Source organism: Kogia breviceps, chromosome 6 (assembly GCF_026419965.1).
Source record: "Kogia breviceps isolate mKogBre1 chromosome 6, mKogBre1 haplotype 1, whole genome shotgun sequence".
Taxonomy (NCBI): domain Eukaryota; kingdom Metazoa; phylum Chordata; class Mammalia; order Artiodactyla; family Physeteridae; genus Kogia; species Kogia breviceps.
The window spans coordinates 31810356-31829322 of NC_081315.1; the positions used below are offsets into that span (position 1 = coordinate 31810356).

The 18967-nt window shown below is 34.5% G+C and overlaps 1 protein-coding gene across 7 annotated transcripts in view; it reads right to left on the bottom strand.

Annotated features, from left to right (window-relative positions):
- The window catches only part of FBXW7 (F-box and WD repeat domain containing 7), a 208169-nt gene that overhangs the window by 10976 nt on the left and 178226 nt on the right, over positions 1-18967 (bottom strand). For all 7 annotated transcript variants that reach the window (XM_067035666.1, XM_059066684.2, XM_059066683.2 and 4 more), the window contains 3 exons: positions 15791-15932; positions 6651-6785; positions 1162-1285 (listed from right to left, as the gene is read on the bottom strand). In XM_067035666.1, coding sequence (XP_066891767.1) covers positions 1162-1285; positions 6651-6785; positions 15791-15932 — 401 coding nt within the window. The remainder of the gene's footprint in view (positions 1-1161; positions 1286-6650; positions 6786-15790; positions 15933-18967) is intronic.

Here is an 18967-nt window from a genome sequence, read left to right on the forward strand (position 1 = left end):
CACAGCAAAGTCAGCGTACTTAATGCTGCTGAACTATACACTTAAAAATGGTGAAAGTGATCAATTCTATTTTATGTATAAATTATCACAATTTTAAAAAGTCATTAAAATAATGATTCTATGAGAAGGTAAGGCAGGGATAATTAATCCCACTTTATATATATCTGAGAAGAGAAGGTTCCACTGAGTAGTCCAAGCTACAGACAGGGCAGAGGCAGGATTAGAAACCAAGTATCCTGGATCTTTCTTTACCTCTCAGCTTTACTAAAGAGAACCTACAGTGCATCTGTCTTACACTCTATGATTCTTTCTTAAAAATTTTGCTTGTCGAAGGCAAATAATATTTTTGCATAATTTTTTTCAAAAGTAATATTTTTCTAGATGCCTGCTGGAAAGAAAAAAATGTCCTTTCTTAATATAGATGATACCTACTCCATTCCTAGGATTTTTTTTTTTTTTTTTTTTTTTAAACAGGTCTCAGAACACAGGCTCCATGGTGGGAAGAAAATGGGACTTTACTACTACATCCCCAGGATTTAAGAATATCTAGCACATAAGAGGTGCTCAAGAAATATTTGTGGAAGAAATGAATAGACTACAAATATGTGAGTATTTAATTGCTAATTTAATTTGGGGGTTCTCTTTAAATTGTCCTCATCTTGACTTTCTCATTGTTTATTAATTCTACTGGAGACTGGGAAGCAAATGAGATATATTTACTGTTAGTTACAGTGCTCACTAAAGGGGTTAGTGGCAAGATTTGCCACATTTGAACCTGTGGATTTTATATAAGTAGGTGAATGTAAATGAAGATGCAGTCTTGATTCTTTTTTTGCGGTACGCGGGCCTCTCCCGTTGCGGAGCACAGGCTCCGGACGCGTGGGCTCAGAGGCCATGGCTCACAGGCCCAGCCGCTCCGCGGCATGTGGGATCTTCCCGGACCGGGACACGAACCCGCGTCGCCTGCATCGGCAGGCGGACTCTCAACCACTGCGCCACCCAGGAAGCCCAGTCTTGATTCTTTGATAGGCTGCCAAAGTTCTCTTTTTTTAATTTATCCACCACTTTATTCTATGTGCATATAAAACTAATTATTAATTTTCAGAATCACTTTGCTTTTTCGAACTACAAATATTTTCTCTCCGTGATTTTGAACCTTACCCTCTTCTTTACATTTCTCTCTCCAGAGAAGGTTGTCTTCAGCCAAAATTCTCCAGTAGCGACACGTCTGAGCCGCTTGTAGCAGGTCTTTGGGTTCCAGGAATGAAAGCACATAAAGTGCCAGCTATGAAAAGAAAAAGCATAGTATACCATGTGTCTCTTTTTAACTATAAAAAATAAGTTAATTATTCCCTATAGTATAAAATACTTATAGATAAATGTAATATAATTTTACGTTCTAATTTCTAAAATTATGAAAGGCAGTACCTTCTAATATTCAATTTTAACAAATACATACCAGATTTTAAAACACCCTATTGGTTTTTATGAACTTCACCCCACTAACTCCTCACCTCTTCAAGGAATACTTATTAAACCTCTCTGCCTCTTCTCTTGCCTTTGCTCTGTGAACCTCATCTCAAGAATTCTACTATTTATTTTTATATTTTTTACTTTATTAGTTGTTTAAATTTTGTCTTTTTCTGTCCTCACTACAATATAATTTCACTTAAGAAATGAGATTCCTGTATACTCTGTGTGGCATAATTTCAGAATCCTTCAGATAGCTAGATATAATTAATAGTTCTTTATCATATCAAGCTGTTTATATCACAGTGATGAACTTTTCAAACATTTAATCCTTTACTGTAAATGACAAAAGGGAACAATTATTAAACTGCTCCCTAGACCTATAAAAGTAATTGGGTTCTAATTCCTTTATATTGCTTATGGAGATTTTCTGGATGGGCCAGATAGAGTTGTATATTTGAGCTAAGTCTTTGATATATCACTGATTTAAAAATTTTGTTTCTAATATTTGCAAACCATCAATTTTCTCTCCAGTGTGTAAAGTCAATTTAAATAAATAAAAGAAAAGGAAATAGAAGAAAAAAGGAGAACGACAGCTTCCGACTATGCTCATTCGATTAGTCTCACAAATCACATAAAAATTTAAATTATGATATTAGGACAGAATGATCTAAACAGAGCAGTAAAGTTTACTTTTCACATAAACTAAGTTACAAAGATTAAAACAAACTATCATTTTAAGGATCTAGGGTCATATAGGGAGTAAAAGCACAATCTGAATTATTTTTTGATGCTAAACAGGAATTACATGAAATAAATTCTGCTTTCCCAATGACTTTGTATCCATATATATACAGAGTTCATCATTAATCACATATTTATTGAGTATATTCTATATAGAAAGTACTTCAACCAGTCAGTATTCAACTTAATACTACTACTGACAAATGACAGTGAAAAACTTTTTGTGGAATAATTATTTTTGGTCTATCAGAGAAGACCATTCAGTATTATATACAGAAACCGAGTCATTTAAAATGAAAAGGCATAACTATATTAAACAATCTATATATGCATGTGTGTTCACACATACATACAAATATACACATACATACATAACTCAACAATATATTTTTTAAATGGGTACCCCATAAACCAATTAATTTTGAAATTATCAATCAATCAAAGCCTAGACAAGATTGCTTAGTGTCAGTCTAACACCATACTATTAATCTTCTATGTGAAATTGATATTTAACATAGAAATTATCAGGCACAAAGTTATATCTGTGGAAAAGAGATGCTAGTTAATGCCCAAGATATTGAGAATGGTCATATGAAAAAGCCTACTCTTATTTTAGCTATCCAGCTGAAGCAGAAATCAGGTAATTTGGATCCTAAATGCTAAGAAACAAACCCAGAGCAGGTTAGATTTATCCCCAAATCAACAGGTAGAATTTCCTTCATTACTGGTGATTAAGAGATCATCTAGTCCAGTGTCTGCATGCATTAAAAAGAAAGGTAAAGAAACACTCAGGTGCTGAAGAAATTTGAAGTGCTAACTCCATAGGTAACTGGCACCCATTCCTTTAAAACAGCAAAGTCCCTAACTCAACCATAAACTTCAACTTATTAAATGTTTGTCCATGCCATCAAAACATCCCTGTATTATAGAAAATACACATAGCATGGGACTTCCCTCGTGGTCCAGTGGTTGAGAATCTGCCTTCCAATGCAGGGGACAAGGGTTCGATCCCTGGTTGGGGAACTAAAATCCCACATGCCGCGGGGCAACTAAGCCCACGCTCAGCAACTACAGAGCCCGTGCACTCTAGAGCCTGCATGCCACTAGAGAGCCCACACGCCACTAGAGAGCCCACAAGCCACAACTACTGAGCCCGTGCACTCTGGAGCCCGCACATCACAACTAGAGAGAAGCCCATGTGCCACAACTAGAGAAGCCCACATGCTGCACTGAGACCTGATGCAGCCAAATAATAAAATTTTTTTAAAAAGAGAAAATATACATAGAAAAATACGAATAAGAAAATCAGAACCAGGAAAAATATAAATAGAAAAGGTTTAAACTAGAGGAAAAGTAGAACACAAATATAATGGCAACAGTATTTTACATGTTTTTTTAATTAGGCTGCCAAGCAAAAAGAAAACAGCAATTAGTTATACCAGTTCCTCAAAGGAAACAAGGTTTTGTCATGTAGGGTTACTTATAGGGGACAGAGAGTGGGCATTGTCCCAAACTACATCTCTATAATACCACAGAGGGGGTTACAGGTTTCTTGGAGCCAAATCAAATGGTCTAGCTAATGCAGTTTTCTATTAATTTGTATTAAAGGTAAACTCTAGATTAGTAATTCTTCCTAAGGACTACTTCCATACAAGAAAAGCTCTTAAATCGAAAATTTATTTCAGATAATTATCTTTTCTTTGCCCAAACTTGTTATTTCAATGAGAGTTGCTGTTTTTTGTTTTTCACTATAACTTATATTGGGTTGGTCCAAAAGTTCATTCGGTTAGTGAATACATTGTTCAGTAAAATTCTTGGTGAAAATGAAAAAACATGTCTTTTATTTTTACTTAAAACCGAACAAACTTTTTGGCCAATCCAATATAAAAGACCACCATATTATATTTAAAAAGTAGCTAATACTTTCCCAGAATTGCTATATTTCAGTGGATTGAAGTAGTGAAAGAAAAAGAAAAGAAAAGAATAAAGAAAATGTTGGCTGATCCTATGTTAAGAATTTAGGTTTTGTTCTAGATCATCTACTATATCACTATGCTTTTCTTGGCATTTACTTACAAAATAAGGATAGTGCTCTTTATCACAAGTCTCCCATGTGAGACTAGTGAGATTTCTGTCAAGGTTTTTGAGATTAATAAGTAAATGTTGGTAAAGAGCTTTGAGATCTGTTGAAAGGAATTATAAGAAAATTACTATAAGTCCATTTCCTGACACGAAGGTAATACTGTTTTAAATAATGATAGTACTTAGTCTCCAATAAGATGTTAGTTTAAGGACTTAGATCTATACCATTATTTCTCTACATATAAAATAAAGCATTTTTCAAAAAAAAATGTTTTTTCTAGCAGTTAAAACTATATTCAATACCCTTTGATAAACCATAATGGAAAAGCATATGAAAAAGAATGTATATGTATGTATAACTGAGTCACTTTGCTGTATAGTAGTAATTAACACAAAACTGTAATTCAATTATACTTCAATAAAAAACAAATTTAAAAAGTGGGGGGGGCAGACAGGTGCCATGCTAAGTCAGGCTCACTCATTCTATCTAGCAAAGCTTCTTTCCCCTCAGGCAATCTTCAAAGGAACACTTAATTCAAGAAAATCTTTACTGCCCTGGTTATGGATAATTTGTGCTTAATTTTTGGATTCTTAAGAATACTTTTATATTCTTCTGATTTCAAATCACGATTTTTTGTTACGAAGCTACTATGGAAATCCAAATAAAGAAAAAACGAAACAAAACAAAAACCGCACAATCTTTAGACATAAGAGGACAAAGTAGACTAAGAAAAAGTCTATATTTTAACAAAGATACTACCTTCTAAAATATGAAGGATATCAAGGAAAACTATGAAAAATATATCAAAGGTGAATAAATTCAGTTTCAGTCAAACACTTATAAAAGTGCTTCCTATCATTACCACCCTTCTGGAAGCAAAGAGAGAGAGCTTATGCCACTTTCATAAGCGAAATCTATCCAAAGGGTTCAGTTTTAGTATGAACCAGCAAGAATAAAGATTTTTTTTTTCTGGGACAATGTCATTTTAAAAATCACTCCAAAGAAGCAACATCTCAGGAAAAACATATTTTTTTCCACTTTGCTTTTTCCTGTAGTTATGCTTAATTTCTTCCATTAACTATGATGAAACCATTTTATTAATATCCATTGTGAAATTAGTATTGGGACTATCTTTAATGCCCTTAGGATACTTAGCATGGGTAACTGAAAAAAAAATCAACTTCCTTTCTCTTCAAATTTGAAGTTTCAGGACCATTTGCGTTTATATTTATATTAACATAAATGGTATTTTATATTGTCTTCTTAGCTGATCTACGATTAGTGGCATATACAAAAATTTTGTGAAAACATAAATCATGGTAACATTGATTATTTAATGTTATCTTATTTGTTTGCTGACAAAAATGAAACTATGAAGGCTACAACATCAATAAAAGAACTACATCTAAACTATGACTCATTTACATAGTCAAGAATGCACATGTGATCATAATCAATCTATGATAAAAAATCAAAGATGTTTTATTTTATATAGATATTGAAACAAATGGGCATAAATAATTCTAAAAGAAATACTATAAGAAGATGGGCTTTCCTGGTGGCTCAGTGGTTGAGAGTCCGCCTGCTGATGCAGGGGACACGGGTTCGTGCCCCGGTCCGGGAAGATCCCACATGCCGCGGAGCGGCTGGGCCCGTGAGCCATGGCCGCTGAGCCTGCGCGTCCGGAGCCTGTGCTCCGCAACGGGAGAGGCCACAACAGTGAGAGGCCCGCGTACCGCAAAAAAAAAAAGAAGAATGTAACTGGTATGGGAAATCTGTGATATTGTGTGTGTGTGTGTGTGTGTGTGATGCGGCAGGAAGAGGAACGATTTATAGAAGACGACGTACATGTGAAATTCCATATACTTCAAAATAATTATATAATGTAAGTCACTGAGAACTACTATCCAATAGAATCATGAAACTATTAGTCTTGAAGGGACTTAGGATAAACAAAAAACAAAATAGAAAAAAAAATTGCTGTTTTAATAAAATCAGAATTTAAAAAAATCTACTACTATAAATGAACATACCAAGACAACTAAAGGTTGGACTTCAAATAACCTAGGAATAAATCTTGGTAAAGAAACAGTCAAATTAACGAAAATAGCTTAGTCTCATATATGACTTATTCCAGTGATGGAAAGAAGACACTTAGTCTGTAAGTATAATTTAATCTGAAAATTATATTAAGTCACAGCACCTTATCATTTACAGACCCCTTTAATACTAATGAAGAGTGTTAAACTGACAATACTGAATACCATAATTAGCATGACAATGTCTAAAGATGGTAGCTGTTGATTTATATTTTCAAATAGCACTAATGAAGAATATAATTGATAATCCTTACCTCTTTAGGGAGCAAGGAAATGAAGTCTCGCTGAAACTGGGGTTCTATCACTTGCATCATATGTTTTACTTGTGTTGGTTCACAACTATCAATAAGTTCATCTAAAGCAAGCAATTTCTCTGGTCCACTCCAGCTCTATCAAAGAGGAATTAGAAATTTTTATCTATTATTTTAATAAATGTCTCAAATTACAAACTCATAAAGGAAAATCCACATCTACACACAACATAAAAAGTGGCTGCTTACAGTAGAAGGCACTGAAGTGACAATCATTTAGTCTCATCAAGTTTATTAGCTACCTTTATTTTGTAAAAGCTTTTTTGGGGTTTGATAGACTGAAAAATATTTTTGCATTGTATTATTATAATTGTTATATGTTCGTCCATCTACCACCAAGATACTGGTTGAGAAAAACAAAATTTTATTCAGAAACATCGGTTTGGGCCACTAAGTAAATGAATTTTGACAGATGATTTTCCTTTCTTCCCTTTCTTTCTAGTGGGCACCATAAAACTTGATGGTTTTAGTAAGGCACTCATCTGAGACTGGCAGCATCAACTACAGAAAAATTAATAACTGGATAGACAGCACATCTGACAAGTGTCTTCTACAAATTAAAGGGGCTTTGATGAAATAAAATTAAAAAAAAAAATAAAATAAAATAAAGGGGCTTTGATTTGCTATGTGAAAATAATTTCAAATAAAAAACAGCAAACAACAGAAAATGGTAGCTGACTTAAAAGTAAAATTAGAATATGAACAAAGGCTAAAAGAGGATGAGAAATAAAGTATATGCTATGGAAAAACAAAAACAATTATACCTCAAAAATATGAGCTCCTTTAAACCATACTAAGGGGGTTGTTTTAATTTTTTTTCCCCAGTGTGGAACACCTGCACAGAAATGCCATGATTCTTAAAAGGAGAAACTAAAAAGTCCCATGAATCATTTAAAATGTTAGGACCTCCCCTCACAAAAATCAAGTAAAACATTTAAATAACCTTGAAACACTTAGGTGAAAAAACATCCTTGAGCAAGCTGATATAGTACCTTTGTGAATTATTATGTCCACTTTGGAAGTGGGAGAAGAGAGAACAATAGGTGAGGTTTGGAGCTAGAAAGATCTGGATTTTGACATTCCATTTCTTACTCAAACTAGGAACCTGGATTTTGTAACATGTGAAATAGATAATAGTTGAAAACTGAGATACACTGAGGATACTGAGATACACTGAGGATACACTGAGGATACTTATTCAGAATATCAATACTTTTAAAAGTATTTCTTAAAATATTTATCAGAATCTACAATGAAATCTCATCTCTTCTTTCCTGTCATAAAGTGCAGACTACACTAATACTAGCAAACATTTCAGTAGTACTTCCACAGTACTACTATATAATAATGTCACAAACATTATCTCACTTAATCATCATAAAAACCTTGGAGAATATCCCCAGTTTACCACCAAATATGAGGAAACAGAGGCTCTAATAAGCTGTGCCCTTTCCTTCTACTTTGACACATACATATACCCAGAACATTCTCCTTGAGTACTCACTGTGTATCCTTTTTGGTTAGGGTGAGGATTTATACATAGAAATTAAAAATACTCATATACTTGTATATGCACACACATGACCAATTAAAAGCAGGTAATTTGAAGTTTATTTCACTCCATTTTCCTCATATAGCTTCAAATCCTGGTTCAAAACTTACTACTTCTTTGACAAAACTCATGCTGATCAATCGCCACTCATCCCTGATGTACCAATACTATAAACTCTGAGTTATTGATTTATATTCCTCACTGGATTTGAGGTGGGTTTTTATAAATATGCTGTTCCTCTCCATCTACATTATAAGAATTCATGGACACTAGTATAAAAACATGCCCATTTTGGGTGATGGATAACTATGCTGACTTGATTAAAATGCAGCTTTAATTAAGACACTTGATAGAATAATTTTAAGGTAAACTTTTTAATCTCCTTTGCATATATGAATGCCAGCTTTACAGATATTTTTGGAAATATTTGGAAATATTTATGGTTAAATAGATACGTGATCTTCTATGGTAAAAAGTGAAACATCTTTTAACATATTACTATTTATATTACTAATTATAATTTATAGTCTATACATTTTAATATATTATTATTCTATATAGATTACAACTATTATGAATATTTCTAATTAAAGGTTAATATACTACACAAGTTTCATGTTTTGTTTTTTTTTCAGTTAACATATTATTACTGTGTTTAAAAAAGGAAGGAATAGGGGGCTTCCCTGGTGGTGCAGTGGTTGAGAGTCCGCCTGCCGATGCAGGGGACACAGGTTCGTGCCCCGGTCCGGGAAGATCCCACATGCCGTGGAGCGGCTGGGCCCGTGAGCCATGGCCGCTGAGCCTGCGCGTCCGGAGCCTGTGCTCCGCAACGGGAGAGGCCGCGACAGTGAGAGGCCCGTGTACCGCAAAAAAAAAAAAAAAAAAAAAAAAAAAAAAAAAAAAAAAGGAAGGAATAGAAAACAGTATCAATACATGGTATATAACTGCTAACAGATGAAAAAATATCCTTTCAAGGATTTTAGGGGCTGGAGGATAGAATGAAAAAAGCCAGAACAGAAGATAAATAATTCAGATCTTAGGTAAATGTTAGAAACTGTGTCAGAAACTTCTATATATTTAAGGCAAAGTCCATGATGAAAATTATGCCCATATAGCAAAATACTTCTAAGACTTTAAACAATATTTTAATTTTGTTTTAAGATAATATTTCTCAAGTTAAATAAAATTTAAATTATATTCAATTTGAATTATACATATATTCAGCAGATGTTACTTTGTGACGTTTTACTGAAAAGTATACAACTGACAAAGATTAGTAACAAGCTGTAATCTATAAATAAATGAGACTGTTTTCACTGACCATACATATTCGACAGTCCAATTACTTTAAGTCACATCTCTTAGATGGTTCCAGCAAAGGTAGTCCCTAGCTTTTCTCTCTCCAGCCTGGATTTCTTTCCTGAACTCCAGACCTGTTTATAAAATTGCTTATTCAACATGTATTCTTGGGTATGTAATCTTAGAAACTATGTACATGACCTTTCTCTTCAAATACGCATGTCCACAATCTTCCTTATTTCAGTAAGATGTAACTCTTATTATGTTAGTTTGTTCAGGCCCAAAGCTCTGGAGTCATCCCCAACTCTCTTACTTTCACCATCAGATAGTTCTGATCCATCAGCGAATTCTAAGGCCTTACAATCCAAAATATACCCAGAATCTGAATATTACTACATTGGTCTAAGCTACTACTGTCTCTCACCTGGGTTATTCCCATAACCTTTTACCCAGTCTCCCAGCTTCCCACCTTTGCCCTCCTAGTTCTGTTCTCCACAAAACAGTCAGAGTGACCGTGCTAAAAGCCACTCACTCACTCTTCTGCTTGAAGCCCTTCAGTGGCTTCCCACTTCACTCCAAGTAAAAACCAAAGTCTTCAGGTTGGCTTACAAGGTTCTAATTTCCTATTCCTTTCCCTCGTTTACTCTACTTTAGCCATAGATACTCTTTCTGTGCCTCAAACACACCCAGCATGCTCTGCTTCAGAACCTTTTCACTTGCTGATCCCTGGACTATTCTTTCCCTACACACCCACATGCTTTACTTCCCCACCTCCTTCTCTGAGACCTTCTCTGTGCAATTTTCTAAAACTGCAAACCCGTTTGAAATCCCCCAACCCCCTCCCTTTCCTGACTAGGGTTAAGTTCTCCAAAATAGGGTTTTTGTCTGTTTTGTTAATTACTGTATCCCAGATCCAAATTAGGGCCTAGCACCTGACAGATACTCAGTAAATATCTGTTGAATAAATGAATGAATCCCCAAAGAGTCAGGAAATACTGCACCAATGCTATCTTAAAACTCTTTCTTGAGCAAGTTTCTATTCTATGTACCTGATGGTATCACTGGGACTTGCTTGCTTAGTCTGGTTCCAAGACTGGTTCCCAGTTTTGATACATACATGATTCAACAGCAAGGGAAGGATGTATTAACTTGAAAACCTTGCAGTTAATGACTATATTAAAATAAAATAATATTTTCTTATTATTGGTGTGGATTGTTGAACCCACACCAATCTTTAATGAGGACTAGAGGAAAGAACAGTGAATTGGGAATCAGGAAACACAACTTTTGGAGAAGATAATTGCCACTAATTAGGTTACAATTTACCTCTGCAGGCTTTAGTTTCTTTATCTGAAAAAGTGTTGGAAATTCTGATAATAATTATTTTATTTCTGCTCTGAAAAGTAGGTCTACTGGAAAAGAAAAAAGCACTTTCCTTTGGTCTTTCATGGTAAAGTTACTGGGAACACATTGAAAGGGATAGGAAAAACATTCCAAAATCAGAAAGAATCAAGGTAAACAAAATTAAACTTGTGGACAAAATGGCAAATGCAAACTTGAAAATTCCACAAGGAAGTGGTATCTGGTTTCAGGTAATCAGAGACTACCTGAAGGGAGTAGAGAAGAGTGGAAGGAGCGCTGAACTGTAATCAGCGGCCTAGGTTTCACCGGCAAGCTCACTGTGGAACTGCAGGGACGCCCCTTAATTAGTCTGAGTCTCAGAGACCCCAGCTGTACAATGCGGGGCTTGGCCAGACCAGGGGTTCCCAACTGCTGTGTGAGTGGTGCGAGAATCATGGCGTCCTCCAGCTCACCATCAAAGAGTCTGACTCACTGGTCATGGTGGGGCTGAGGGCAGTTTATGCTTTAAATAACCAACTCATCCCGTACTGACATGGGTGATTCACAAACCAGCAGTGGTTATTAGTCTGGATGATCCTTGGTGGTATCTCATTCAGATATATATATTTTATGACTTTAGGCAGTCTAGCACCTGATTTTCATGTGGTAAAGAACTCACTTCTCTAGTACCTCCAGAAGATGGTTATTTAGTCTGTTTGAACCATTCCAGGAGTGGAGACTTACTAGCTCCCATTCTACTCTGGGTCAGTTTGAATTGTTAAGTTCAACTTACACCAAAATCTGACTCAAAGAATATGATCCAGGTTTTGTTTGCTGAAGAAACCGAGAATCAGTCTGATTCTACTTTTATACAAAAGTCTTTAAAATGTTAGACAGAAACAACATTTTCCCCTTAGTCTTCTCTGGCTAAATACAGGACTTTCTTTAACTCTTCCTCACCCAACAGGGCTTCTTGATCATACTGTTTCAAATACAATGGCAAAGTAATATTGAATTCATTTTCTTTTGGCACTTTGCTAGTATAGATGGCTAGCAAATAAAAGAGATCCACATAAGTTAGAAAACATGTACAATTTCTAAGTGTTACCATAAAACTTGATTAAGTCCTTCAAAGGAATAGTTTTTACTCCACTTTAAATTTTAAAACACAGAAGTATTTTCTACTTTATCATTCAAAAAATGTTATGGAGTATAACAGGCATTTTCAAAGTACATTCATAGTTTTAATACAATACAAATATGCTTTGATTAAAATAATGCTAATGTTAATCTGATGACATCTGCATGAAGCTAGTGTTAATAGCTTCTTTTAACACCTGAGAAAACTGAGGTTCACAAAGGCTATTTCTTGACCAAGAGAGGAAACTAACATTTATTGAGTTTTACAGAGGATGAGAACACAGGCAAAAGTAGTTACATAATATCAATCAAATTACCCAGTTATTAGAAGGGAAAGCCAGAATTTGTACTAAGAGCTTTCTCTTCTAAGTCCAAGTGCTTCTCATTACATCAGGATACCTCTGAATATCAATTTCAACATCAGAGAATGTTAATGTTATTGGTGTCTTTACCTAGTCTACTATCTGCAAGTGAAAAACTATATATTAACACTCAAATGACATAAACAAAATTAAAAAGTGACCAATCCTCTTCCCCCAAATTAACAATCTGAAAGCATCAACCTGGGGCTGCCAAAAAAAGCAGAATCAAGGGCAACTGAAAATTCAAACAGTACAAAATTTGTTTTTTTTTTTAGTTTTGTTTTTAATTGGCACTTCTATTTTAGAGTGGCATTCTGTTTCAATTTCCCTTTTCCTAAAATGGTGTATCATTTGTTCTCATTCAATTTATAAATTGAGTACAGAGTACTTTGTCAGAATAGATGGAGCTGGACCAAAACAATGCTGTATCACCATCTTAGGAGCAATAGCAAAACAGTAAGGGGACAAGCTCTCCCATTTTGCTTGTTATGCCACAGAAGAGTCATCATTAAATGCCCCCATAGCACATCTGTAGAAATCATGCCAGTTTAACTGTCCCTCAAGTATACCACATAGGTCAACTCATGACTTTACTATGAAATTATCTCTCTCTACAAGTTAAGCATTAAAGCATTGTAAGCCTTTAGGCAAGTGATGCATTTCTAGTTAGTTTGGCACCAGCCCTGAAAATTAAGGGCAGTGTACCACAATGAGGCCTTGGGTGTATCAAGGCAGAAATGGTACTCAAAGGATTAAGGTCTTGATCTACCCGTCTAGCTGACCTTCTGTTGCTAGTAAACTTCTTTGCTACAGAATATTTATGTGAAAAAAATATATATAGTACTATACCTGCAGGGATAATTCTATTCCTATTAACTGAGAATAAGTTTTCTACTTCTCCTATGAAAAGTGATCAAATGGGCCTCTTTATAGGACAAAAGCTAGCCTAATATAGTTTATTAAATATCATTAATTCTAAAAAACAAGTTTTTAAAATTACAATTAACATTTCTGAATTTGGGATGCATCTAATAATCTATGGTATCTCAGATTTGATGACATACAGTACGTGGTAACACGAGGACGTTTCATTAAGAAAAGCATGAGTGAGCTAAACAAGCCAACATTGTACAAAGGACTCCCTAAAGCACCCTCACTGCAAAATAGAGCACAAATGCCCCCTACTATATATCAGTATTTGAGATAGTTCTCTTAAAACTGGTAAAAAAAAAAAATCCTAAATGGCTAGCAGAGAATATTCTGGGACTCTGAAACACTGAAAAAAAATAGGTCCATACCACATACAAAATAAATCTCAGTCTAGACTACCTTCTGATAAGAAATAAAGCTTTGCATATAAAATAAACATTTTGGAGGCTGTCTACAATGATGATAAAACTATTACTAATAGTGTAATTTTCCATCGTTGGTACTTCCCTATAAAAATGATATGAAATCAGCCTCTGCATACTCTCAAGTGCTGTGCTGCTCACACTACATGTGCGTGTAAGCCTGACAATCCACACCCATATTCCTGTCTCCTTGGCTTAATCAGAGATGATGCAAGTCTTTAAAGCATTTTTTTTAGGCTTTGTAAGTGTCTGAGTTCTATTTTCACCTCTAATTGGCGGGATACATCTCTTTTTAAAAGATGTGACAAATAATTTAGAATTCTGAGGGCATGTGTAAAAAATTAAAATAAAATTTAAAAATCATGAACCTAAGATAAAAGAACTCAGATGGGGGAGGGAATGATCCTTAAGGAAAGTTTAATTAACAAATGACTGTGAAAACAAAACACAAAATCTTTGTAATTGTAGTGGTTCATAACATTATTGTAACAGTGAAGTATAACTTTTATGCCTCTAAGCCATAGATTCTCAACCTCAGCAATTGATATTTTGGGCTTGATAACTTTGTGTTGGTGGAGGCTGTCCCTTACATTGGCTCCACCCATCTGATGCCAGCAGTGTCCTACCCCCAACCCAGGCAGTTGTAAGAATTAAAAATGTTTCAACCAAGGGAAAATTTGCCCCCTGTCGAGAACTGCTGCTCTAACCTTTCAGTTATCAACCGAAAAAAGAAGTTATCCTAGTTTCTCTGAAATCACCTTAAGGGTAGAAAACAATTTTAAAAATCCATTTTAAATAAACATTGCTTCAAGTGAGTTTTCCAGCTCCAGAAGAAAACAACTGGGACATTTACTTAGTTATTGCCCAGGTATTTAAAATATTGGGATTTATATAGATGGACACCATAAAAATCTGAAATATCAAATAAAATCTATAAAGTATCTTCTTTTTCAACCATTATTCCCCTATGCATTCATAAAATACCATCAATCAAGTAGCCAGACGTAAGGAAATATATTCATTTTACATTAGTACAGTGGCTAGTATCAGAGATACCTTCACTTTACATACTTTATATTATTTACTATTTACAAGGAATAATTAATCAAGTGTCTAATTGTTGCCAACTACTTTGCTAAATACTTGACTTCTATGTATTATCTCACTAGAAGAAGAGATAAATCAATTTAATATCACTATCATGAGTTATAAAATTCATAAGATTCAAGGTTTGGTTGTAGCCGAACTTCCCGGTAAAATTCCCAAAACTTTAAATGCTAGTAAAATAGAGTAATCAGAATTTTGAGCACAGTAAGCCACACACAAGCATGGCACTGATGGAAAGAAGCTGCATCAACTCTTGGAGGCTACAAGGGTAACAGTGATGGATAAGTTACCACTAGTGACTAATAAGCAGAGTTCTTACAATGCTTAACTTCCAAACACTGCAGTTTAGAAAACAAGTACATTCAGTAATACCAGAAACCCAAACATAAAGGAGAAAAAGAAAGGTCTTATTATCTAAAAAGCAATAAACAATGCAAATGCACACTTACACAAAACAAGCACTGGACCCTCTTGATTAATATACCTAAAAATTAAAGTGAGTTCCCTTATATTTAATAGCATTTTTTAAATTGAGATATACTTCACAAACATAAAATTCACCATTTAAGTGTACACTTCAATAGTTCCCAGCACACCCATCTTGCTGTGCAACCATCACCACTATCCAATTCCAGAAAACTTCCATCACCCCCAAAAGAAGCCCCATATCTATCGGCAGTTAGTCCCAACCTGCCCTCCCAACGTCACCTAGCAATCACTAATCTCCTTTCTGTCTCTACGGATTTTCCTGTTCTGGATATTTCATATAATCATACATTATGTGGCCTTTTGTGTCTGGCTTCTTTTACTTAGCATAAGGTTTTCAAGGTTCATCCATGGTGTAGCATGTTCCTTTTCATGGCTGAATAATCCCTTATTTTTTGCAGCAAATAAGTGAAGCATTTCAAGTACTCTGTTTAGACATGTCACCTGAAACATTTTCAGCCACTCCTGGAGGCCTGTAGGTGGTTGGACAGATGTAATTCGGCGTCGTTGTTGCCCTTGGCCATTGGCTGCTCTCAGGTCTCCAAAAGTTGTCGGTGTTGCTGAACATGGTACGAGGCCAGCGGTACTACAAGAAAATACAAGAGTGGAGGCAAAGACAGATATTTATTAAGAATAATGGGCTCTAGTTTAATAAGAATGGCATGGCATATTTCAAACATCAATCAAACTATTATTTTTATTTGCTTGTTCCCAGAGAGCAAGGATGCACAAAACCTATTCTGATACTGTAGAGTAAGTTGCCTCCCTCCTATATAACCACCTGTTTTTATCCCGGCACAGCTAATTGCAACCAAATGACAGAATCTCTATGGCAAAACTGTAAGTTGTTGGTAACATACAAATAATGTTAAAATATTTCCTTAAAAGATTCAGGTTCCATTTGCCTATGACTGGTCTTCAGCATCATAATTAAACAAAAGTTTAAATTTCTTTCATAAAAAGGGGTGTGAGATTATTAATGCTTTAAAAAAATCGTATGTAGAAGTAGTCTGTTAAATGTTTTAGACATTTCACTAATCACATTATTCCTTAAGTTTGCCCCAGATGCCTTCTAAATTATTTATAATATTTGTCTATTCCTCTCTAATATCTATTGCTATGATTAAGCTTAGTCTAAATAATATTTGACAGGAATAAGCCTTGATTAGAACTGTGTTTACTCAAACAGGTAGGTAGTGAGAACTTATTTTATTATATGCAAAATTAAATACTGTAAAATGAGATCATTTTGGCTAAATACTTTTAGCCAATAATTTAAATGTTGAGACAGTTAAAAAAAAAAACAAAACCACAAACCTGAAATTCAATTAATTCTGCCACTAGTAAAATAAGAGATGATCTATCTCTAAAATTGTTCAACTCTCCTAAAAATGCCTAATAGCAGAAAAAGTAGTTAGAACTATGTTATTAGTATATTAAACTTTACTTTCTAATTTCAATGCCTAATTAAATTAGTTAAACTCGAGGTAAGGACTGAGCATCTCTATCTTAGAGACATGTGGAAAAAAGGGAGCAGAAAGATTCAGTTAACAAAACTGCGTTTGTAAAATAATCTTCATTTTATTGAGCTATGACAGTAAAGTGTTTTAAATCCAAAGAACATATAAATTATATCCTAACAGTTAACTATCAAGCTCTGAAAAATTACTAATGAAACAACTCCAATTCTTTTCTATCCAGCATATCTCATTATTTTGCTTAAAAATGCATCTCAGTCACCAGATTATACAGAAAAATCTTCATGTCTACCACCTTTAAATCTTTTAGCATTATACATCTAAGATGATCTCTAACATTCAACAACTAAATCTATTTTTCTTTTATCAAATTTCAAAGGTAAGCTCTATTTTCTTCTCTGAAATGAAAAAGGATGTGATTATAACTTAAATTTTCTAACAAAAATGATGAAAAATCATAGTTTCATCTTATTATTAGAAAATCTTTCAACAAAATTAAAGAACATTAAAAATACACTGATCAAGTCTCCAAAAAGACATGGCAATCAATATGCTGTCTGGTTTGCTTTAGTAAGACTGTGTGTTATGGGCTTCCCTGGTGGCGCAGTGGTTGAGAATCCGCCTGCCGATGCAGGAGACACGGGTTCATGCCCTGGTCCGGGAAGATCCCACATGCCGCGGAGCAACTAAGCCCGTGAGCCATGGCCGCTGCGCCTGCGCGTCCGGAGCCTGTGCTCCGCAACGGGAGAGGCCACAACAGTGAGAGGCCCGCATACCGCAAAAAAAAAAAAAAAAAAAAAAAAAAAAAAAAAAAAAAAAAAAAAAAAAGACTGTGTGTTAAAAGGCTAAAAATAAAACTTTCACCTTTGCAGGTATTTTCTCAATAAAAAAGTCGGCAACTAAAGAAAAATTTTACTAAAATGTGTTCTGTGATAAAAGCTCAGCAGTCATTTATAAACTGCCTTAAAAACAACTGAACCATTTAATACTTCTGCCCTGGCATTAGCCATATTAACTGAAGACCAAAATTATATGGTTGACTGAAATCTATACATTAAAAAAAACAGCACATTTTAAACATTAAGCTCAACTTTCTCATCCAAGAAACAGTGTATCAAGATTAGAAGAAAAAAACAAAAATGAAGTGAATAGTTTCACTTGTCTATTACTCCACACCCTCTGGCGGAAGTGCCAAAACACAGTGAAATTGTCAAAAGGCAAAGCCTATGTAAGAGGAAGGAAGGGAACAGTTAACATGGGAAAATCACACAAAAAGCATTTCCTGAGTAACCAAGAAATAGCTTTATTTTTCTCCTTTGTATCATTTTTGTATATAAAACTACTCTAATTATGATGATCTCTAAGTTTCACCAAAGAGCATCTGAAAGAAATATTTTCCACAACTGAATGAAGTATAAACTGGTTCCCTGGAAAAAAGAGATACAATGTGTAACAATGTTCAATCACATAAACTTATGTCTGAGCAATGTTAATTGTATTGTATCTTAAAGAGTAAAAATAAATCTAAATCTAAATATTGAGGGGAAAAAAAAGAAATGTCACCATCATGAAGTTCTTATGGTTTCTATAACTTTCAATCAGTTATTTGAAGAAGTGACAATTATGCAAAAAAGACCCCCCCAAAAACCCTTAAGATGCTTTTGTCATTTAAATTTTAAAATACCACATTCCAATGACATCCAAAGCCATTTTTAATTAGCTGGGTAATAGATATTGTGTTTAAGTTAGCCTAATTAGCGTGAGAGTGGGAAAAGTTTTATACTGATGCAAAATCCAAAAATGATGGAACGGTGCAGGAAACAAGAGTACAGTTGTATTTAGTTGTTATGGAAACTATTCTACTGGTGTAGAAATGTATGTGTTAAAAACATAAGACTTACGAAGCAAATAAAGGGGGTTTCTAACATAGTAATCTCATGAAATAAGATTTAGTTAGTAATTGTGCGGTCTATTTCACTGCTAACAAATGTATCTTCAGTTATGCATATATAACTATCCACCCTAAAACAGCTGTTGCTATAGTAACAAGATACATTTGCTCATATCCATATTTTAGGATTTACTTTTTAGAATTCCTTAAAAACTACGATTTAAAATTTTTGTTGATAAGAGAACTTCTGCT